We start from the raw sequence: 17,679 nt of genomic DNA, 5'->3' as shown, positions 1-17,679 counted from the left end.
CTTGTTGATCTGGAGGTATCCAGCCTGTTCATAAATTTACAAAGTGGCTCAGGTGCAAGTCCAGTCAAACATTTAAAAAACAACTTTATGTGTCTAAGATTAACAAAATTAACAAAATGTAAGATTTTATGCTTACTTAAAATGTAACAGTGATGGAATCGAATGGGCTTTTTATCTAAATTTTTTAAGGCACGGTTATAAAGCCTCTCAATAGGCTTTAGAGTAGTTTGGCTAGTCTGGGACCAAACAGTGGTGCAGTACGACAAGTGGGACATGATCATAGTGTTCAGAAAGACATGAGCACATTCAAATGTTAGACTGCTCCTGATCATTCTGAAACCGCTCATACTGGCCTTCATTTTTCTTGAGATATTTTTAATGACTTTTAAAATTTAGCTGAGAATCTAAAATCACTCCTAAATATTTTTCTTGTTCTACCTGATCGATGAGTTCACCATTCATTTTAACGTTAAGGTCATTTATTATCCTCGTTCTTTTTATAGAAAAACACATTGATTTAGTTTTCCTCAGATTAAGTGTTAAACATGATTTTTTTAGCCAATTAGACACTTTCTCAAGACTTTTGGTCAGTGTACTGCCGATAACAACAGGGCTTTTGCCAGACACATAAACCACAGTGTCATCGGCATACATCTGAAGGCCAACTTCAGGACACACTTCTGGCAGCTCGTTCACATACAGGCTGAAGAGAACAGGCCCCAGTATGGTTCCCTGAGGGATTCCGGTCTTAATTTTACATGGGGCAGATTTTACATGATCAATGACTACACATTGTTCTCGGCCCTGCAAGTATGACTCGAACCATGATAATGCCTGGTGTGACATATTATAAGATGACAGTTTTGAAATAAGACGGCTGTGGTTTACTGTATCGAATGCCCTCTTTAAGTCTAGGAATACTGCACCCACGATGTTTCCTCTATCAAGCGGCTGCACAATATTTTCCAATAATGTGCAGATGGCTGATTCAGTGGAATGGTTCTGTCTGAAACCATACTATTGAGGGTGTATATACTGATGTGTTTCTAAATATTGTGTTAGCTGTTCTGAAACAATTTTTTCTAGTATTTTTGACATTACCGGAACTAGACTTATTGGTCGATAGTTACTAACGTCTGTGGTATTCCCGGACTTAAAGATGGGTTTAACCAGTGCCCTTTTCCACGCATCTGGAAATATTCCAGTTTTAATCGAGACATTTATAATGTGGGTCAAAGGATGAATGATAATTTGAGGATATTTTTTGAGGAAAGTTGCGTCTATGTTATAGTTGTCTTTGGATAAATTAGTATTCAGGTCTGAAATAGTTTTCAGTACCACTGCCTGATCCACTTCTCTAATTTTAAAGGAGTTCTCATTTGCTGATGGCAATATGTTTAAGTTGACACTATTGGGCTCGTCATCTAAAAAATTAGAAGCAAGATCTTGTACTGATTTAATAAAAAAATTGATTAAAAGCATTAGCAACTGATATGAGGGTCTGATATGTTTTTTTCTTCACATTTTAGTTCATATGAGTTATTTGTATTTGCATTAGGTTTAATTACACTGTTAATTTGTTTCCACATTGCTTTATAATTTCCTTTAGCTTCAGTTAGAATTTTCATATAATAGTTTGCTTTTAAGTTGCGCAATTCTTTCACTACTTGATTTCGTAAACCTTTAAATAACACCAGATCTGTGTCATATCTGGTTTTAAGATAGGTTTTTAAAGCAAAATCTCTTTTTTTAATTAACTGTCATACTGCATCACTTACCCATGGAAGCTGTACTTTTCTTTGTGGCCTTTTACATTGTTTTAAGGACTTATTTAAAATGTTACTCAAGTTACTCGCTTTATTGTCAGCACATATCATGACAAACACTTGCTGAACAGGTGAACATTTCACAAATCTGAGGTAGAACATTCAAACATTTGACATTCAAACATTCAAACATTCAAAAATTAATTTCTTAGTTTCTGCATGTGCTACTGGGGGATAATGTTCCAAGTCTTGAAACAGGTTTGTGTTGCCTGACTTTGATGGCACGTATCTTCAGCACAGTGAGCAGTGCAGGCTGCAATATTAATATTACATGTTTTGACTCGAAACTCATATTGGACAGAGTTGACAGTAGTATTAGCTTGAGTTAGGATGCAGATTTACTATGTTAAATTTGTTCATTAACAAAAAAAGTAACATCTGTTAAACATTTTTTTGGTATTTTTATTTGGTAAAATGTAATATTTTGACTGTTTGAGTTGTAGTAAAATTAACCATTTGTCATCCAGTATCATGCATTTAGATCATGATAACCACAGATAAAACCAGGCATAGACTACGGCACCTCACTATCATGGCAAAATGTAACTTTATGGTTACTATGGTATTTGTGTGAAAAACAGTAGCCTAAATACATTATTAAAATACTGTAATTATATTTCATTAGTCCTATAATTCCCATTAATAATATAATACAATTCAATATTTACACTCACAAAGGATTATTAGGAACACCATACTAATACTGTGTTTGACCCCATTTCGCCTTCAGAACTGCCTTAATTCTATGTGGCATTGATTCAACAAGGTGCTGAATGCATTCTTTAGAAATGTTGGCCCATATTGATAGGATAGCATCTTGCAGTTGATGGAGATTTGTGGGATGCACATCCAGGGCACGAAGCTCCCGTTCCACCACATCCCAAAGATGCTCTATTGGGTTGAGATCTGGTGACTGTGGGGGCCATTTTAGTACAGTGAACTCATTGTCATGTTCAAGAAACCAATTTGAAATTATTCGAGCTTTGTGACATGGTGCATTATCCTGCTGGAAGTAGCCATCAGAGGATGGGTACATTGTGGTCATAAAGGGATGATTATGGTCAGAAACAATGCTCAGGTAGGCCGTGGCATTTAAACGATGCCCTATTGGCACTAAGGGGCCTAAAGTGTGCCAAGAAAACATCCCCCACACCATTACACCACCACCAGCAGCCTGCACAGTGGTGACAAGGCATGATGGATCCATGTTCTCATTCTGTTTACGCCAAATTCTGACTCCACCATCTGAATGTCTCAACAGAAATCGAGACTCATCAGACCAGGCAACATTTTTCCAGTCCTCAACTGTCCAATTTTGGTGAGCTATTGCAAATTGTAGCCTCTTTTTCCTATTTGTAGTGGAGATGAGTGGTACCCGGTGGGGTCTTCTGCTGTTGTAGCCCATCCGCCTCAAGGTTGTGTTGTGGCTTCACAAATGCTTTGCTGCATACCTCGGTTGTAAGGAGTGGTTATTTCAGTCAAAGTTGCTCTTCTATCAGCTTGAATCATTTGGCCCATTCTCCTCTGACCTCTAGCATCAACAAGGCATTTTCGCCCACAGGACTGCCGCATACTGGATGTTTTTCCCTTTTCACGCCATTCTTTGTAAACCCTAGAAATGGTTGAGCGTGAAAATCCCAGTAACTGAGCAGATTGTGAAATATTCAGACCGGCCCATCTGGCACCAACAACCATGCCACGCTCAAAATTGCTTAAGTCACCTTTCTTTCCCATTCTGACATTCAGTTTGGAGTTCAGGAGATTGTCTTGACCAGGACCACACCTCTAAATGCATTGAAGCAACTGCCATGTGATTGGTTGATTAGATAATTGCATTAATGAGAAATTGAACAGGTGTTCCTAATAATCCTTTAGGTGAGTGTATATCCCACATTTCATGGTGCAGTTAATATTACTAGGCTAACGTTACAGTAAATCCATGGTAAATGATGGGAATTTGTAGACGGAAAAGCCTTCTGACTGTATCGTTGCACACAGCGTTTCTCCTGTTTGTCAGCGCTGTTTCATCTGCCTTTAAACTGGTTTAAATCAATGAGACGTTTGTGTTCTTCGCTGGATTCAAGCGCTTCTCAATAGGTCTCGTGACCGATCAGAGTAAACGCATCTGCTCTAGTGAGCTCGCGCTGCGCTGCTGTTTGGACTTTGAGCCGAGTGGATAAATGGTCCATGTGTCGCGTGTGGCTCAAATGAGTTTCGTTCCGCTTTTGGTGCATAAACATTATCGAACATTTATCGAACTCTTGATATTGTTTTATCGAGAAAAATGATATTGCGATAATTATCGTTATTGTTTTATCATCCAGCCCTACGTGTGCAGCTTCTCTCCGCTGTGGATTCTCTCATGTCTTTTCAGATGTGATGACTGGCTGAATCTCTTGTCACAGTGTGAACACTTGTAAGGTTTTTCTCCAGTGTGGATCCTCTCATGTGTTTTCAGATTTTCGGAGCGACTGAATCTCTTGTCACAGTGTGAACACTTGTAAGGTTTTTCTCTGCTGTGGATCCTCTCATGTGTTTTCAGATGTGATGACAGACTGAATCTCTTGTCACAGTGTGAACACTTGTAAGGTTTTTCTCCAGTGTGGATCCTTTCATGTGTTTTCAGATGTTCTGATCGACTGAATCTCTTGTCACAGTGTGAACACTTGTAAGGTTTTTCTCCAGTGTGAATAATCTGGTGCAGTTTTAAACAGTTTGCTGTAGTAAAAGTCTTCTCACACTCACAGCTCATGTACTCTCTCACAACAGTATGAACTTTCTGATGTCTATGTAAATATAGCAGCAGTGAAAAACTCTTTCCACACACAGAACATGAATGCGGCTTCTCCTTCGTATGAACTGTCAGGTGTGCCTTAAGGGCTGATGCCCTACGAAATGTTTTTCCACACTGATCACATGTGAACGACTTCTCTCCGGTGTGGATCATCATATGACTCTTAAGGCTTGATGAATGTGCAAAACTCTTCCCGCACTGATCGCATGCGTGCGGCTTTTCTCCAGTGTGGATCATCATGTGAATCTCAAGATGTTGTTTGCATGGGAATCTCTTTCCACACTGATCACATGTGAACGGCTTCTCTCCGGTGTGAACTCTCATGTGACGCTCAAGATTATGTTTGGTTGTGAAACTCTCTCCACACTGATCACATGAGAACGGCTTCTCTCCTGTGTGGATCCTCATGTGAATCTCAAGACTACATTTGCGTGTTAAACTCTTTCCACACTGAGTGCAGGTGAAAGATTTCTTGGCTCTTTTTTTCTTTAAAAATGTCTGTTTAGTCTTTGAGTGACTCAAAGGTTTTTCTCCAGGTTTGACATGATGTTCCTCCTCCACTTCACTCAGTTCTTCACTCTCCTCCTTCACTTCACTCAGTTCTTCACTCTCCTCCTTCACTTCACTCAGTTCTTCACTCTCCTCCTTCACTTCACTCAGTTCTTCACTCTCCTCCTTCACTTTACTCAGTTCTTCACTCTCCTCCTTCACTTCACTCAGTTCTTCACGCTCCTCCTTCACTTCACTCAGTTCTTCACTCTCCTCCTTCACTTCACTCAGTTCTTCACTCTCCTTGCTCTCTTCCATCAGGTCTGAAATCAAAGAAAAATATTATTATCCATCAAAATAATACAAGAAAAAGACATTAAAGTAGACAACTGCTATAAAATATTACCATTTTGCTGTTTTTTAAAAAATACATTAATTAAATAAAGTGAATTTCCCTGTGTTTCAGTTCGAGTTTGGCGAATTCAGTTCCCGCTCTGCTTGCCACAGAAACGTCACACAGTGGCCTCTTTGTTGAATTACAAGAACACAAACTTTTTGCAGTCCGGTCGAGCAGATTGTATATTATTATATTTTGGATTTATTACAACCCGAATTCCTGAAAAGTTGGGACGTTTTTTAAATTTGAATAAATTGAAGACTTAAAGAATTTCAAATCACATGATCCAATATTTTTTTCACAATAGAACATAGATAACAAATCAAATGTTTAAACTGAAAAATTTTACACTTTTATCCACTTTTATGAGCTCATTTCAAATTTGATGCCTACTACAGGTCTCAAAAAAGTTGGGACGGGGGCAACAAATGGCTGAAAAAGCAAGACATTTTGAAAAGATTCAGCTGGGAGAACATCTAGCAACAAATTAAGTTAATTGATATCAGGTCAGTAACATGATCAGGGCAAACCGCACACTGCAGGTATTACAACAACATGGCTTCATCGTAGAAGAGTCCGGGTGCCTGCAGTCCAGATCTTTAGAGAACATTTGGCGCATCATTAAACAAAAAATACGTCAAAGACTACCACAAACTCTTCAGCAGCTGGAAACCTATACAAGGCAAGAATGGGACCAAATTCCAACACCAAAACTCCAGCAATTCATTACCTTGATGCCCAGACGTCTTCAAACTGTTTTGAAAAATAGAGGACATGCTATTTTTGAAAACTTGTGAACCAGATAAATGAAATGAAAAGCTTTGACCATATTTTGAAAACCAAAAATGAAACTTTTATACCCATTTCATAGTTTAACTGTTTATCTAAAAGTGATAAAGAGCTTTAATGTTTCTAACATGAATGTTCTTCAACATCATGAATGAATGAAGAATAAACACCAACCTCTTTGTTCTTCAGGATCTTCAGTGTGTTTCATTCTGCAGGGTGCTGGATCACTCATGTTCTCACTGTCCTCTTTAATAAACTCAGTCTTTGCAGATTTAAGCTCTTCCTGATGCTTTCATGCTCGTATTCACTTGTAGCTGATGGGAATATTCCAGCATTTATTGGGCAATTGGGAGAATCACTCCAGTGGGAGGAGCTTCACTGTTGATGTAATTGGTGTGGGAGGGGCTTCAATTATGGTAAATATTAGTGGGAGGAGCTGATCTGCCAAAATAAATAAAAAACATCTATCAGTTGCGGAGCTTGTTTTATACTAATTGGTAACAGAATATAAACAATGTAATTAAATTATTCCAAATATAAATAATGGTAAGAAAAACAGTTCAACATATAAAGACTAAAGAATAAATGTACATAGTAACTAGGGGTGCACGATATTGACAAAAAGTGATATTGCGATATCGATAATGAATATTGCGATATCGATATTAATTTCGATATTTTTAAACGTATGTAAAACTACAAAAGTTATGGGAAAACGCATCAAAATAGATTCATAACAAATAAAACAAGTTTTCTTACAACATAAGGTTTATTGAGCGCATTCGAGACGGATTTGAATCTGATCGCGGAAACCACATCAGGAGGAGATCTGGGCCGCACTCCAGACGAAACTGGACACGTGTAAACGCATCTGGTTGTTGAAACCACATGTAAAATATACTCCTCCCAAAAACACTAAAAAATAAACGTGTGAGAACGTGTTATAGGCTACATGTCATGTTATGGCCAGATATGACGACGCTACGTCTGCAACACGCATCACCGCATGAGCAGCTGAGCATCTACTGGTATTCATCAGCTAATGTGCAAAGATCGCAAATCAAAGTGAAAGTAAGTCGCAGACGCTTTACACACAAGTATCTTCATTAAAAGTAAAGAATCAAAGAATCAAACAAGTAAATTATCTTACCAGGGCAGGGTTGTTGCCGTTCTCTATTATTGCGGTATTTGATTTTGACATTTTAGCTGATGATCAATAAAATGCAGCTCATAACTGTGTGTTCGGTGACGTGAACTCCGTTAAATCTGCATATAGCACGGGAATTGAAGATCGGGTTTATATCCGTTTTGCAAAAACACATTTAGGCCTATGTGAACAGGTGTAAAAGGATTAGTTTTGATAAATCAGATAAAATCAGATAGCTATCCGATCTGTGATAACGCATGAAGTGGCCAGGTGGCCAGGAAGTTTACTTTGCGTGCAGGCGTGTGCGTCGCCGGCAAGTGTGTGTGTGTGGGGACTGTGTGGTAGAGCAAGGGAGAAGTGAGAGAGTGACGGTGATTAGCTTTGTCTCCTGTTCTTTCTGACCACTGTTGGAAATCTGTAGCATGAAAAGAAAACCCTCTCCTTGATTTCATGTTTATCGAGAAGTAGAACCAGGAAATCAGTCGGGGGAAATGCAACGGTCCATGTCGGACGGGACGCATTATAAACAAAATATCGCATAAATATCGCGAGACTTTCGATATGATATCGGGCAACGTGATATCGCGATAACGATATTGATTCGATATATCGTGCACCCCTAATTGTAACCAACAAATAACCTACCCTCAGTCTGTTCACACCAATGAAATGAGCTTTAAGTGTCAATTTACAGGAGATCTGAAGACATCAGCATAATAAATGAGGTGAGAACAGGAATTGCCATGAAATAAAGAGTGTTTTCAGCAGATCTGTTAATATTGATGAGCCTCAGACTATCAACACTCATTCAGCAAGCCATTCAGGATCATCAGCAGATCATCTCACTTTATTCTGAGTGTTTGCTGTAAGAAACACATTATTTGAGTCAGGATACATGATAAAAGCCTATAAAACAGCTCTACTGAATACTGTTATTTCTCACAATATGACATACAACAACATCAATAACACAAAACAATACTGACACTGAGTGTCACACTTATCTTCATCAATCACTACAGATAAATAATTACAGTTGCATAGTATGTCCAAATGAATCTATAGTTTTAGTTCATGATAACATCACTATAGGGCCTAGATCATTAAAATATTACAATTTTGTATACGCAGATCTGAAAATGATCATATAACTTTTAAAAATAAAGAGTAGCATCTACCACAAAGCAACGTGATCTCATGAGAATACGTGTGTATTTTTACGTAAAGTGTAATTCTACCATACGTACATTTACTTACGTTTTATACACACAGAAACGTATAATACTGACGTATTTACAGCACTAAAACGTAAAATATTTACGTATTAACAGCACAAAAACGTAAATTATTTACGTATGAACAACTCTACCGACGTACATATTTGTACGTATTCTTATTTATGCATATTAAAATCGTGGCATTAATGTTTTGACTCTATTGCATTCAAATGTCTTATCAATTACGTTTTCAGTCGCATTTATTATTATTAAATGCAGTTTACTCAAGAAATAGGCTAATAACCATTCGCTATGTTCGTGCCTTCTGCTGCAAACTCGTTTCGGAGGATTAGCCTACATGCAGTTACACAAGAATACACTTTAAAACCTTAAAAATACCTTATTTAATCGTTTAACCATTTTGTAATATTAAGTTTATTTACAGTGAGACACAAAATGTGTTTTCTCCAATAGAACAATAATACACCAAAACCCAACATAAATTCACAAAAGACATACATTTTATTAGCTTGATATTATCCAAATCTTTAGAATCCATACATTTGCAAGAAAGAGATCCAAATTCAGCCCTTTATCCAGTGAGTGATCTTCATCTCCATTTCACAGGCTATCAGCAGCGCAGTCCCAACTGTCAAATTCCGCGCTCGTGATGAATTTAAATTCAAAAATTGCGCCCTCAAGAAGCATTACGACATGTTTTACGGCAGTAATATCAAACGCTCATTGGCTCTCGCCACAGATTGCGACATGCCGTATTTCAGTCGGTAAACTACATTTGAAATGGAGAAGCACGCGCGCCTTCACACAGAGCGAAGCTGGATTAACATTTTCATGGATTAATAACTTAAATTCTGCTCTGTACCTCATTCAAAACTATTATACTGAAAGAGAGGACTGTGACTGCAACACATCGTTATGTGAACGACTTTTGGTACCGGTTTTGACATTTTCGCAATAAATAAATTATTGTGATTACACGTATGTTGTAATTTTTCTTCATAATTGTAGCCTATGTAGTTTTAAGAAATTGTTATGGGTAGGTTTAGGGGTAGGAGTAGGATTAGCTGCTAAAAAAATCTTTTAATGCTATATTGTTAATAAAATTGCCATTTCCCTACACATCTCTGTACGTTTTGTCCTTTTTATATTCTGTATAAAATGGGTAACGTTATGTTTAGGTTTTCTATCTTTGAAAATTAGAGTATTAATACTACGTATTAACAATGAGACCAGGCTGTATAAATGCATTTATGGATATACGTTGAATCTATACGTATTTTAAGTTGTAATACGTAAATATAGATACGTATCGAACCTGAAATAACGTCCATATGATACGTAAAAGTCACTATAATACGTAAATATATATACGAATTGGATCGTTTTTATTTACGTCTAAATATGTACGTTTCGTGTGTGAGATCAGGCTGCACAAAGCAACATTGTTCCAAGAGTAGGCTATACTAAATAATACTGACATTTAAGTATTGAGTATTGTCTCATGTGGCTCATCATTATTTAGCAGTATCTGCTCCAGTATGACACTTAAGATCGATTCTAATCACAGATCTCAAACTTTGACTTTTTACTTGACATGCAGTAAAAGTTCTCACTCCAAACATCGAGACAGTCACACAGACGAACACAAAATCGCTCAGTTCTGAATGAACTCAACATATTGTCCTCATGCTCGCTGCACTAAATGTTTATTTCAGTTTGAAGACGCCAGAAAAGACGTACAAGTAGCGCTGTGATCGATGAAAACAATACAGAAATGAGTCTGTCGCTTAATCAAACTGTATAAAGTGTGTGTGATGGTTGTGTAAATATGAGAAATACCGTGAACTGCTCTCCTCACCTCAGAAGAGTCGACACTGAAACTGAATGACCGAAGAGACGGCGCGAGCGAACTAGTGATGGCCGGTGTTACGGATCAACTGGGGATCATGTTAACTGGGGAACGCGCGTGCACGCAGATAGTTTTACCTGGATTTCCAGCAGATGTTAGACGGCTACAGATTCGTCGCAGCCATTTTTCACGGATCCATGATTAAAAACGTATGTTTCACCAGTTGTATACACACTGGTATGCATAATAAAGCGATTTGTTTTTGAAGTGTATATTCCTACGTATTTGACGCAATTTCAAATAAGTTTAACATACTTAAGTGTCAAGCTCAGAAACCACGCCTATGTTAACATGGGGCATTCGGTTTCATTGGATGAACAGACTTGTCAGTGCACTTCAGAAGACGTGTAAGAATCTTCTTCTCAACATTAGTGTATCATATTTTCTGTAGTGTGTTGTCATGAGTTCTAATCACAAATAACAACAGATGTAGATAAATTAAAGTAGCTAGGCTACCTAAAAGAAACATAAATTGCAAAGTCATTTACATTTTTTTCAAGTTGCATTTATTGATCTGCATATAGCCTAATTTTATAATGGATCTATTATTTTTCATATAAAAACACTTATCAGCTTATTTTACTCTGCTGATTATATTAAGATCTCTTTTCTGTACAACCAGCTCTGACGCCTCTGTATCCTTTTCCCTGGACATAAAGCAGCTATGCTTATACACGTAGGGTCATTAAGTTAATTATCTCATGAACTTGTTACATTTTCAACAGATTTATAAAATATAAAATAAATAAATAAAAAATAAAAACGTATATAGTATATATATAAATATATAGTAATATTGAATTGTACATTGTGTCAAGCTTTTCTGTAGATCAAACAGTAGAGCATTGGTGCTTACAACGCCAAGTTCATGGGATCGATTCCCAGGGAAAGCAAGAACTGGTAAATGTGTACTTTGAAACGCAATGTTAGTCGCTTTGGATAGAAGTGTCTGCTAAATGTGTAAATGTCTGCTAACCATTAGGAACAGATTAAAAGGTCTATAAATTAAGTGTCGTTGTTAGGCCATATACTGCCACAGCAAATGGATGCAAACTTTGCAGGATAACCAATATCCCGACCGCTGCTCAAGAAAGGAGCGTGATTATATAAAGGATGAGATGTGAACATTTCACAATGAAGGGTGATGGTGTGTTAAATTGTTCTTAAAAAGATAATACAACTGTGACATTTATGTAAGGGATAATCCACGGCTAGCCATGCATTAAAGGATTTTAATGCACGACGTAGAGGCGAAGAACCACCCGACGCGAAGCGGAGGGTGGTTGCCTCTACGAAGTGCATTAAAATTATTTAATGCATGGCTAGCCGTGGATTATCCCGCTTATACCTTGGTTATTTGCCAAGTTAAAAATAAGTTAAAGCTGTAACTGATGTTTACAGTGTCATTTTTTAACAGACGTGTAAAAATGACGGTTATTTCTTAAGTTAAGGCTCGTCAGTTCTTGCACTCCGTCCGCTTTAAATAAAGTAGAGCCATCGGATTGCTTTTATTTGAATGAGTTCACATTTATTTAAATTCATTATTAAAAGAGAGAGACAGAGAACTGAAGGAGAAGGAACAGAGAGAGAGAGAGAGAGAGAGAGAGAGAGAGAGAGAGAGATGCGTGCGCGAGTTACCTGTGTGCGTCTCTTCTTAAAGTCTAGCAGCTAACGTCCCCTCGTTGCTTAAGCATATAGCTAACTTAATGATTCTTTAATGGATTTATTACAATTATTTATGAATGACAGGCAACACTGACAGTGACAAGGCAATCTTTATTTGAACTAATCATGTCATTTATTTATTGTTAATTCTTTGTGCCGCTTTTTGTCATTTAACGTCTTCTCCAAGTCTTCTATTTCGTCTTGTGCCTGGGCCCATTTCTCAGAGTTGCCATATTCACCATACAAATTAAACGATATGCAAAAATCATCCATTTAGCCTACCTAAATAAACGTTTTCATATGTGTCTCTCACTCTGCTTGCAAGTGTATCTGTGTTACTATGGTTACCAATGTAGCGGATTAATTTCGAACTGTAATCAAACTGACTGGAACTACCTGTGCATTAAACGGTTTTACTGCACACCTTCCAGCCAATCAGAATCGAGTATTTAAACAGCCCATGGTATAATTACTAATATAACATGATTACATTAGATGGAGAGCAGCATAGGTATGAAGGCCAAACTGGCCAATGGCTAAGAAAAATGTATACATATACATTGCAAAACAAGTAACTGTTCTTCATTAACATGTAACTTAGTCTATAGTTTGTTCTCCCTTCTTTAGATTGAATGTTCAGAATGTGGAAGGTGGGACTGTGTGGTCAGATCTTCCACTGTTGGCAAATACAGCTGTCCTGCATGCATGCACATTTGCCTCTTTATTTTTCTTACTTTTTTTATTGTTACTTTCATACCTGTTAGCTAATGAATATGTTTGTTGAACATTCCCCTGAAAAAATGCTGTGGGTAATTCACTGGATACATAAACTATGGCTTCTCAATTTTCAACACTCTTTAGGAACATTTATGGAGTCTAGCCTACTGTATGCTTTATGCTTTAACTCATTCCTCAGTAACATTAAAATAAATAATAAATAAATGCTTGACATCCCTTTTACCACAGCAGTATTGCTGCTCAATTTAAATTAAGCCACAAATTGGCATCATAACAATAATCTGCGAATACACATGCACTGCAAAGACACAATGTCAATAGCATAATTTATTGAATCTACTTAAAGTTGTCATCAGATATTCAATTTCATTGAAACGAGTAACAAAATAATGTGGGCGTGGTCTGTGTCGTGAAATTAAAACACATTAAAACTTCCCTTAAATGCGTCTGAAACATTCAGCCGAGCAGCGACAGAGTAAACAACAATGTCCTAATATGATACAAACATTTACCAATAACGTGGAAAGCTTTTAAATCTGCTCAGTGAAAGATTCGCTGTGACGAATCTGTCACCGTTCAACATCTGCTGGAAATCCAGGTAAAACTATCTGCATGCACGCGCGCGTCCCCAGTTAACATGATCCCCAGTTGATCCGTAACACCGGTTCGTGAACGAATCGTTCTTTTGAACCGGTTCTTTATAGTGAACATGTCGAACCCAAGCGTGCCGCACAAGCCCTGAAAAGTGAAGCCAAAACGTCTCGATCGCCCCCCGGTGACTGGTCCTAGTATAGGTCATAAGCCCCGCTTCCCCGTGTTATTCAACGGGATGTGAGACCAACTAAACAATTAAATTACACTTCAAATATCTTTTTCCAGAGGTGGTTTCTTTCATTTGCTGTCGTTTTTATCACGCTGATGTAAGTTCAAGTGTCTGTTTCAAAAATAAGTTGGTTTTTAGTTAGTTACATGATGCGGTGGTGTAACGTCATGATTGACAGGTTCTCTGAGCGAAGTAGTCACTGAAGCACCAACGGACATTTTTTCGGGATCTTCGGAGGACTGAGGAGATTGTATTTACTTTATTTTAACAAGCCTCTTGTCGTACTGCAATCAATTTTTAAAAAAAGTGTGCAGAATGCACTTTCTCTGAGGCGAGTGAGGACGGAGCGTTGATTTCGCGGCTTTACTTCCTGCTCACTACTGCGCAGGTCTGGTCCCGAGATCGCTACTGCGCAGACTCAAGTTCCAATATGTCAGCGCCATATCGGGACTCTGGCGGCTTCAGTTCTCATCAATGGAAGAGACCCAGCCAGCAGAGCCATGTGGGGCCCAAATGGGTTTGACCTGGGCTATCTAACTGGGACCCAGCCAGTTTTGCACCCAGTTTCCATGTAGGCCCCACATGGATTTGCCCAGATGAAATGAACACTGCTTAGTGTGCACACTACAGGCTGTTTAATGTAACACTGAATCAGTGTTGGAGGTAATGAGTTAATTAAGTGATTGAATAATGATTTTGTATTAGTGAAGAACACCTGCTGTTAACAAGCATAATCACTGAAGGAAAGAGAAACACAAGAACTACTTCCAGCCACAACCTTGGATGAAATCAACTGAAGATAAAATACATCAAATCTCTCAAGATCTGATTAAACAACTCCACAAACAGCATTACCAGCTACACTTATTACTAACCAGACTGACTTTATTTCTGTCAGACGTCTTCAGAAGTTCGTATTAAGAATTAAGAAGAGGCTTAGATGTTGATTACTTATTTGAAAGTAATAGTTTGATTTGATGTTACCATTGTGGCGATCAGTGTGTGCTTTAGTCAGGCTCTTGACTTTTTAACATTAGTTTTTCTCTGGCAGCTGTGTCTGTTTGTTATGGTGAGAACAGCAAGAAAAAATATAATCAGATGCTGTAAGCTGATTGATGATAAGAATATAATCATCATATAGTGGCTTAACTCACTGATATTATGTGGGAGGTTTATACGGGTAGTATGTTATTAATTCTGTTTTATTGTTGTGATTCTACAGCAAGAAAATAATAGAATTTAATCAGAACATCAAACGATTTTTAACACACCATTTACATATTTTGGGCTCCTGTGAGTTTTACTCGCAAGAATCAGCATATGAATCTCAACAATGGTGACATGCTTCAATGGTGCAATGCATTCTGGGAGCCATGGATAAGTTTCGCATGATGTACTCAGAATGCATTGCACCATGAAGCATGTCACCATTGTTGAGATTCATATGCTGATTCTTGATGTCTGTGTGCGAGTAAAACTCAATATTAAATTCTATTATTTTCTTGCTGTAGAATCACAACAATAAAACAGAATTAATAACATACTACCCGTATAAACCTCCCACATAATATCAGTGAGTTAAGCCACTATATGATGATTATATTCTTATCATCAATCAGCTTACAGCATCTGATTATATTTTTTCTTGCTGTTCTCACCATAACAAACAGACACAGCTGCCAGAGAAAAACTAATGTTAAAAAGTCAAGAGCCTGACTAAAGCACACACTGATCGCCACAATGGTAACATCAAATCAAACTATTACTTTCAAATAAGTAATCAACATCTAAGCCTCTTCTTAATTCTTAATACGAACTTCTGAAGACGTCTGACAGAAATAAATTCAGTCTGGTTAGTAATAAGTGAAGCTGGTAATGCTGTTTGTGGAGTTGTTTAATCAGATCTTGAGAGATTTGATGTATTTTATCTTCAGTTGATTTCATCCAAGGTTGTGGCTGGAAGTAGTTCTTGTGTTTCTCTTTCCTTCAGTGATTATGCTTGTTAACAGCAGGTGTTCTTCACTAATACAAAATCATTATTCAATCACTTAATTAACTCATTACCTCCAACACTGATTCAGTGTTACATTAAACAGCCTGTAGTGTGCACACTAAGCAGTGTTCATTTCATCTGGGCAAATCCATGTGGGGCCTACATGGAAACTGGGTGCAAAACTGGCTGGGTCCCAGTTAGATAGCCCAGGTCAAACCCATTTGGGCCCCACATGGCTCTGCTGGCTGGGGAGCGAAGGGGCGTCGTCCATCTTTTTTTACAGTCTATGGTCGAACCAGTAGGCTACACTAAATCCGACTGAATCGTTCAAAACAGTTCGCGTCTTGCGTCAGCGCTGATCCACAAGTTAGTAAAGTTACTCACTTTTGGACATGCCTGACACAGTCCCTCCGACTCGAAATAAACAATATCCCAGAGTATATGTTACTCCAGTAACTCCAACAGTTCACTGAACTGAGACATGTTGTGCTGAGAAAAGTGATGAGCACGAGCAGCCGATACTGAGCATGCGCGCACTACCGACCAGCGGTTCTCGGATCACCAGTACAGAACCGAGAACTGTTTCTTTCGGACACGTTCGACACACTGGCTGCTTTCGAAACCTAAAAGAGTAGGTAGGCTACTTTATAGCCAGATGTTGATCAGTGGCGCCTCCAGGATTTTTTTCATAGGGTGGCCGAAAGGGGCCAGCAAAAATGTTAGGGTGGCACAATACTGTTGCATGCCTAAATCTAATGGCAGACAAAAAGTTTGGCGTTTTCATTACTTTTCAAGCATATAACGTTATAGGCTTCAAAACTTCAGTACTACTATTCATAGAGCAAAAAAAAAAAAAAAAAAAATTTGCTGTGCAATTTAACTGGAAGTAGCCTGTTTATTTGGAGTGCTCATTCATTTCAACAGAGAATAAAAGTAAACAAGAAAGCGTAGATTGTTAACTCATCACTTTATTAAAACAATTGTTACACTGCTGCAAATGTAATACAATGTAAAAAGTTGAAAGAAAACTAACCGTAGACATTTTACAGTTAACAAAGAAACTTTTTACAAGTTATATTGCATATTATTCTTAGTCACATATTTATACTACAATTACTAATATTATTTAAGAATATAAAAGCAGAGTAAGAAGATATACTCATTCATATTGAGTTGTGTGCATAGGGTGTAAGAAGGCATAGGTTATGTAAATGCATTTTATATATGCAACAACCTAATATATATATATATATATATATATATATATATATATATATATATAATAAAGCCCTAACAGCCCTAACCATAACAGCACATTAGCTACTTTGTCTATTATCCATTTCCTTTGTCTGTAGTCACAGTTGTCTTTGCCTGTATTCGCTCAAAATCAAAGCAGCTTTATTCTCCTGTTTCCATGTCTTCTTGCAAATACATCAACAAAATCTTCCAGGTTAATGGCCCGAGCTCTTTCTGATTCTACACTCAGAATTCCTAAATTACTCAGTCTTTCATCACTCATGGTGCTTCTTAGGTAGGTCTTAGTTCGCTTAAGTACAGATAAACTACGCTCACAAGCTGCTGTGCTGACAGGCAATGCAAGTGCAATTTTACAGAGTTTAAAAAACTCATTAAACACCTCTTTAAAAGGTTTAATAAACACTATCATTTCCAGTAGATTTTCTGGTGTTTTTAATCCATTTTTCTTCTTTCTCATAATTAGGCTTTTTATCTGAGGAACTTCATATTTCAGGTCATCAACGCTGCAGTTGTATTTCGAGGCAAACACAGAAATAGCATCTTGATCACAGAATGTTGGGCTGGAAGGGTTTACAGCCTGTATTCCAATCAGCGTGTCACAGTTGTCTTTAGAA

The 17,679-nt window shown here is 37.7% G+C and overlaps 1 protein-coding gene across 2 annotated transcripts in view; it reads right to left on the bottom strand.

Annotated features, from left to right (window-relative positions):
- LOC311078628 (uncharacterized protein) overlaps positions 1–17,679 on the bottom strand; it is a 55,108-nt gene continuing 37,429 nt past the window's right edge. The window contains exons 1-2 of one of the 2 annotated variants that reach the window (XM_084107555.1): positions 6,470–6,600; positions 1–5,432 (exon numbers count right to left, since the gene is read on the bottom strand). In XM_084107555.1, the coding sequence (XP_083963681.1) occupies positions 4,153–5,432; positions 6,470–6,527 (1,338 nt within the window). In that variant the 5' untranslated portion in view covers positions 6,528–6,600 and the 3' untranslated portion in view covers positions 1–4,152. Of the gene's footprint in view, positions 5,433–6,469; positions 6,601–17,679 lie in introns of those variants that run through there. The other variant, XM_084107554.1, reaches the window with a different exon arrangement.

This window comes from Abramis brama (assembly GCF_963993115.1).
Source record: "Abramis brama genome assembly, chromosome: 1".
NCBI lineage: Eukaryota > Metazoa > Chordata > Actinopteri > Cypriniformes > Leuciscidae > Abramis > Abramis brama.
Note: the sequence above shows the minus strand (reverse complement) of the source record. Positions and strands in the feature narration are given on the sequence as shown.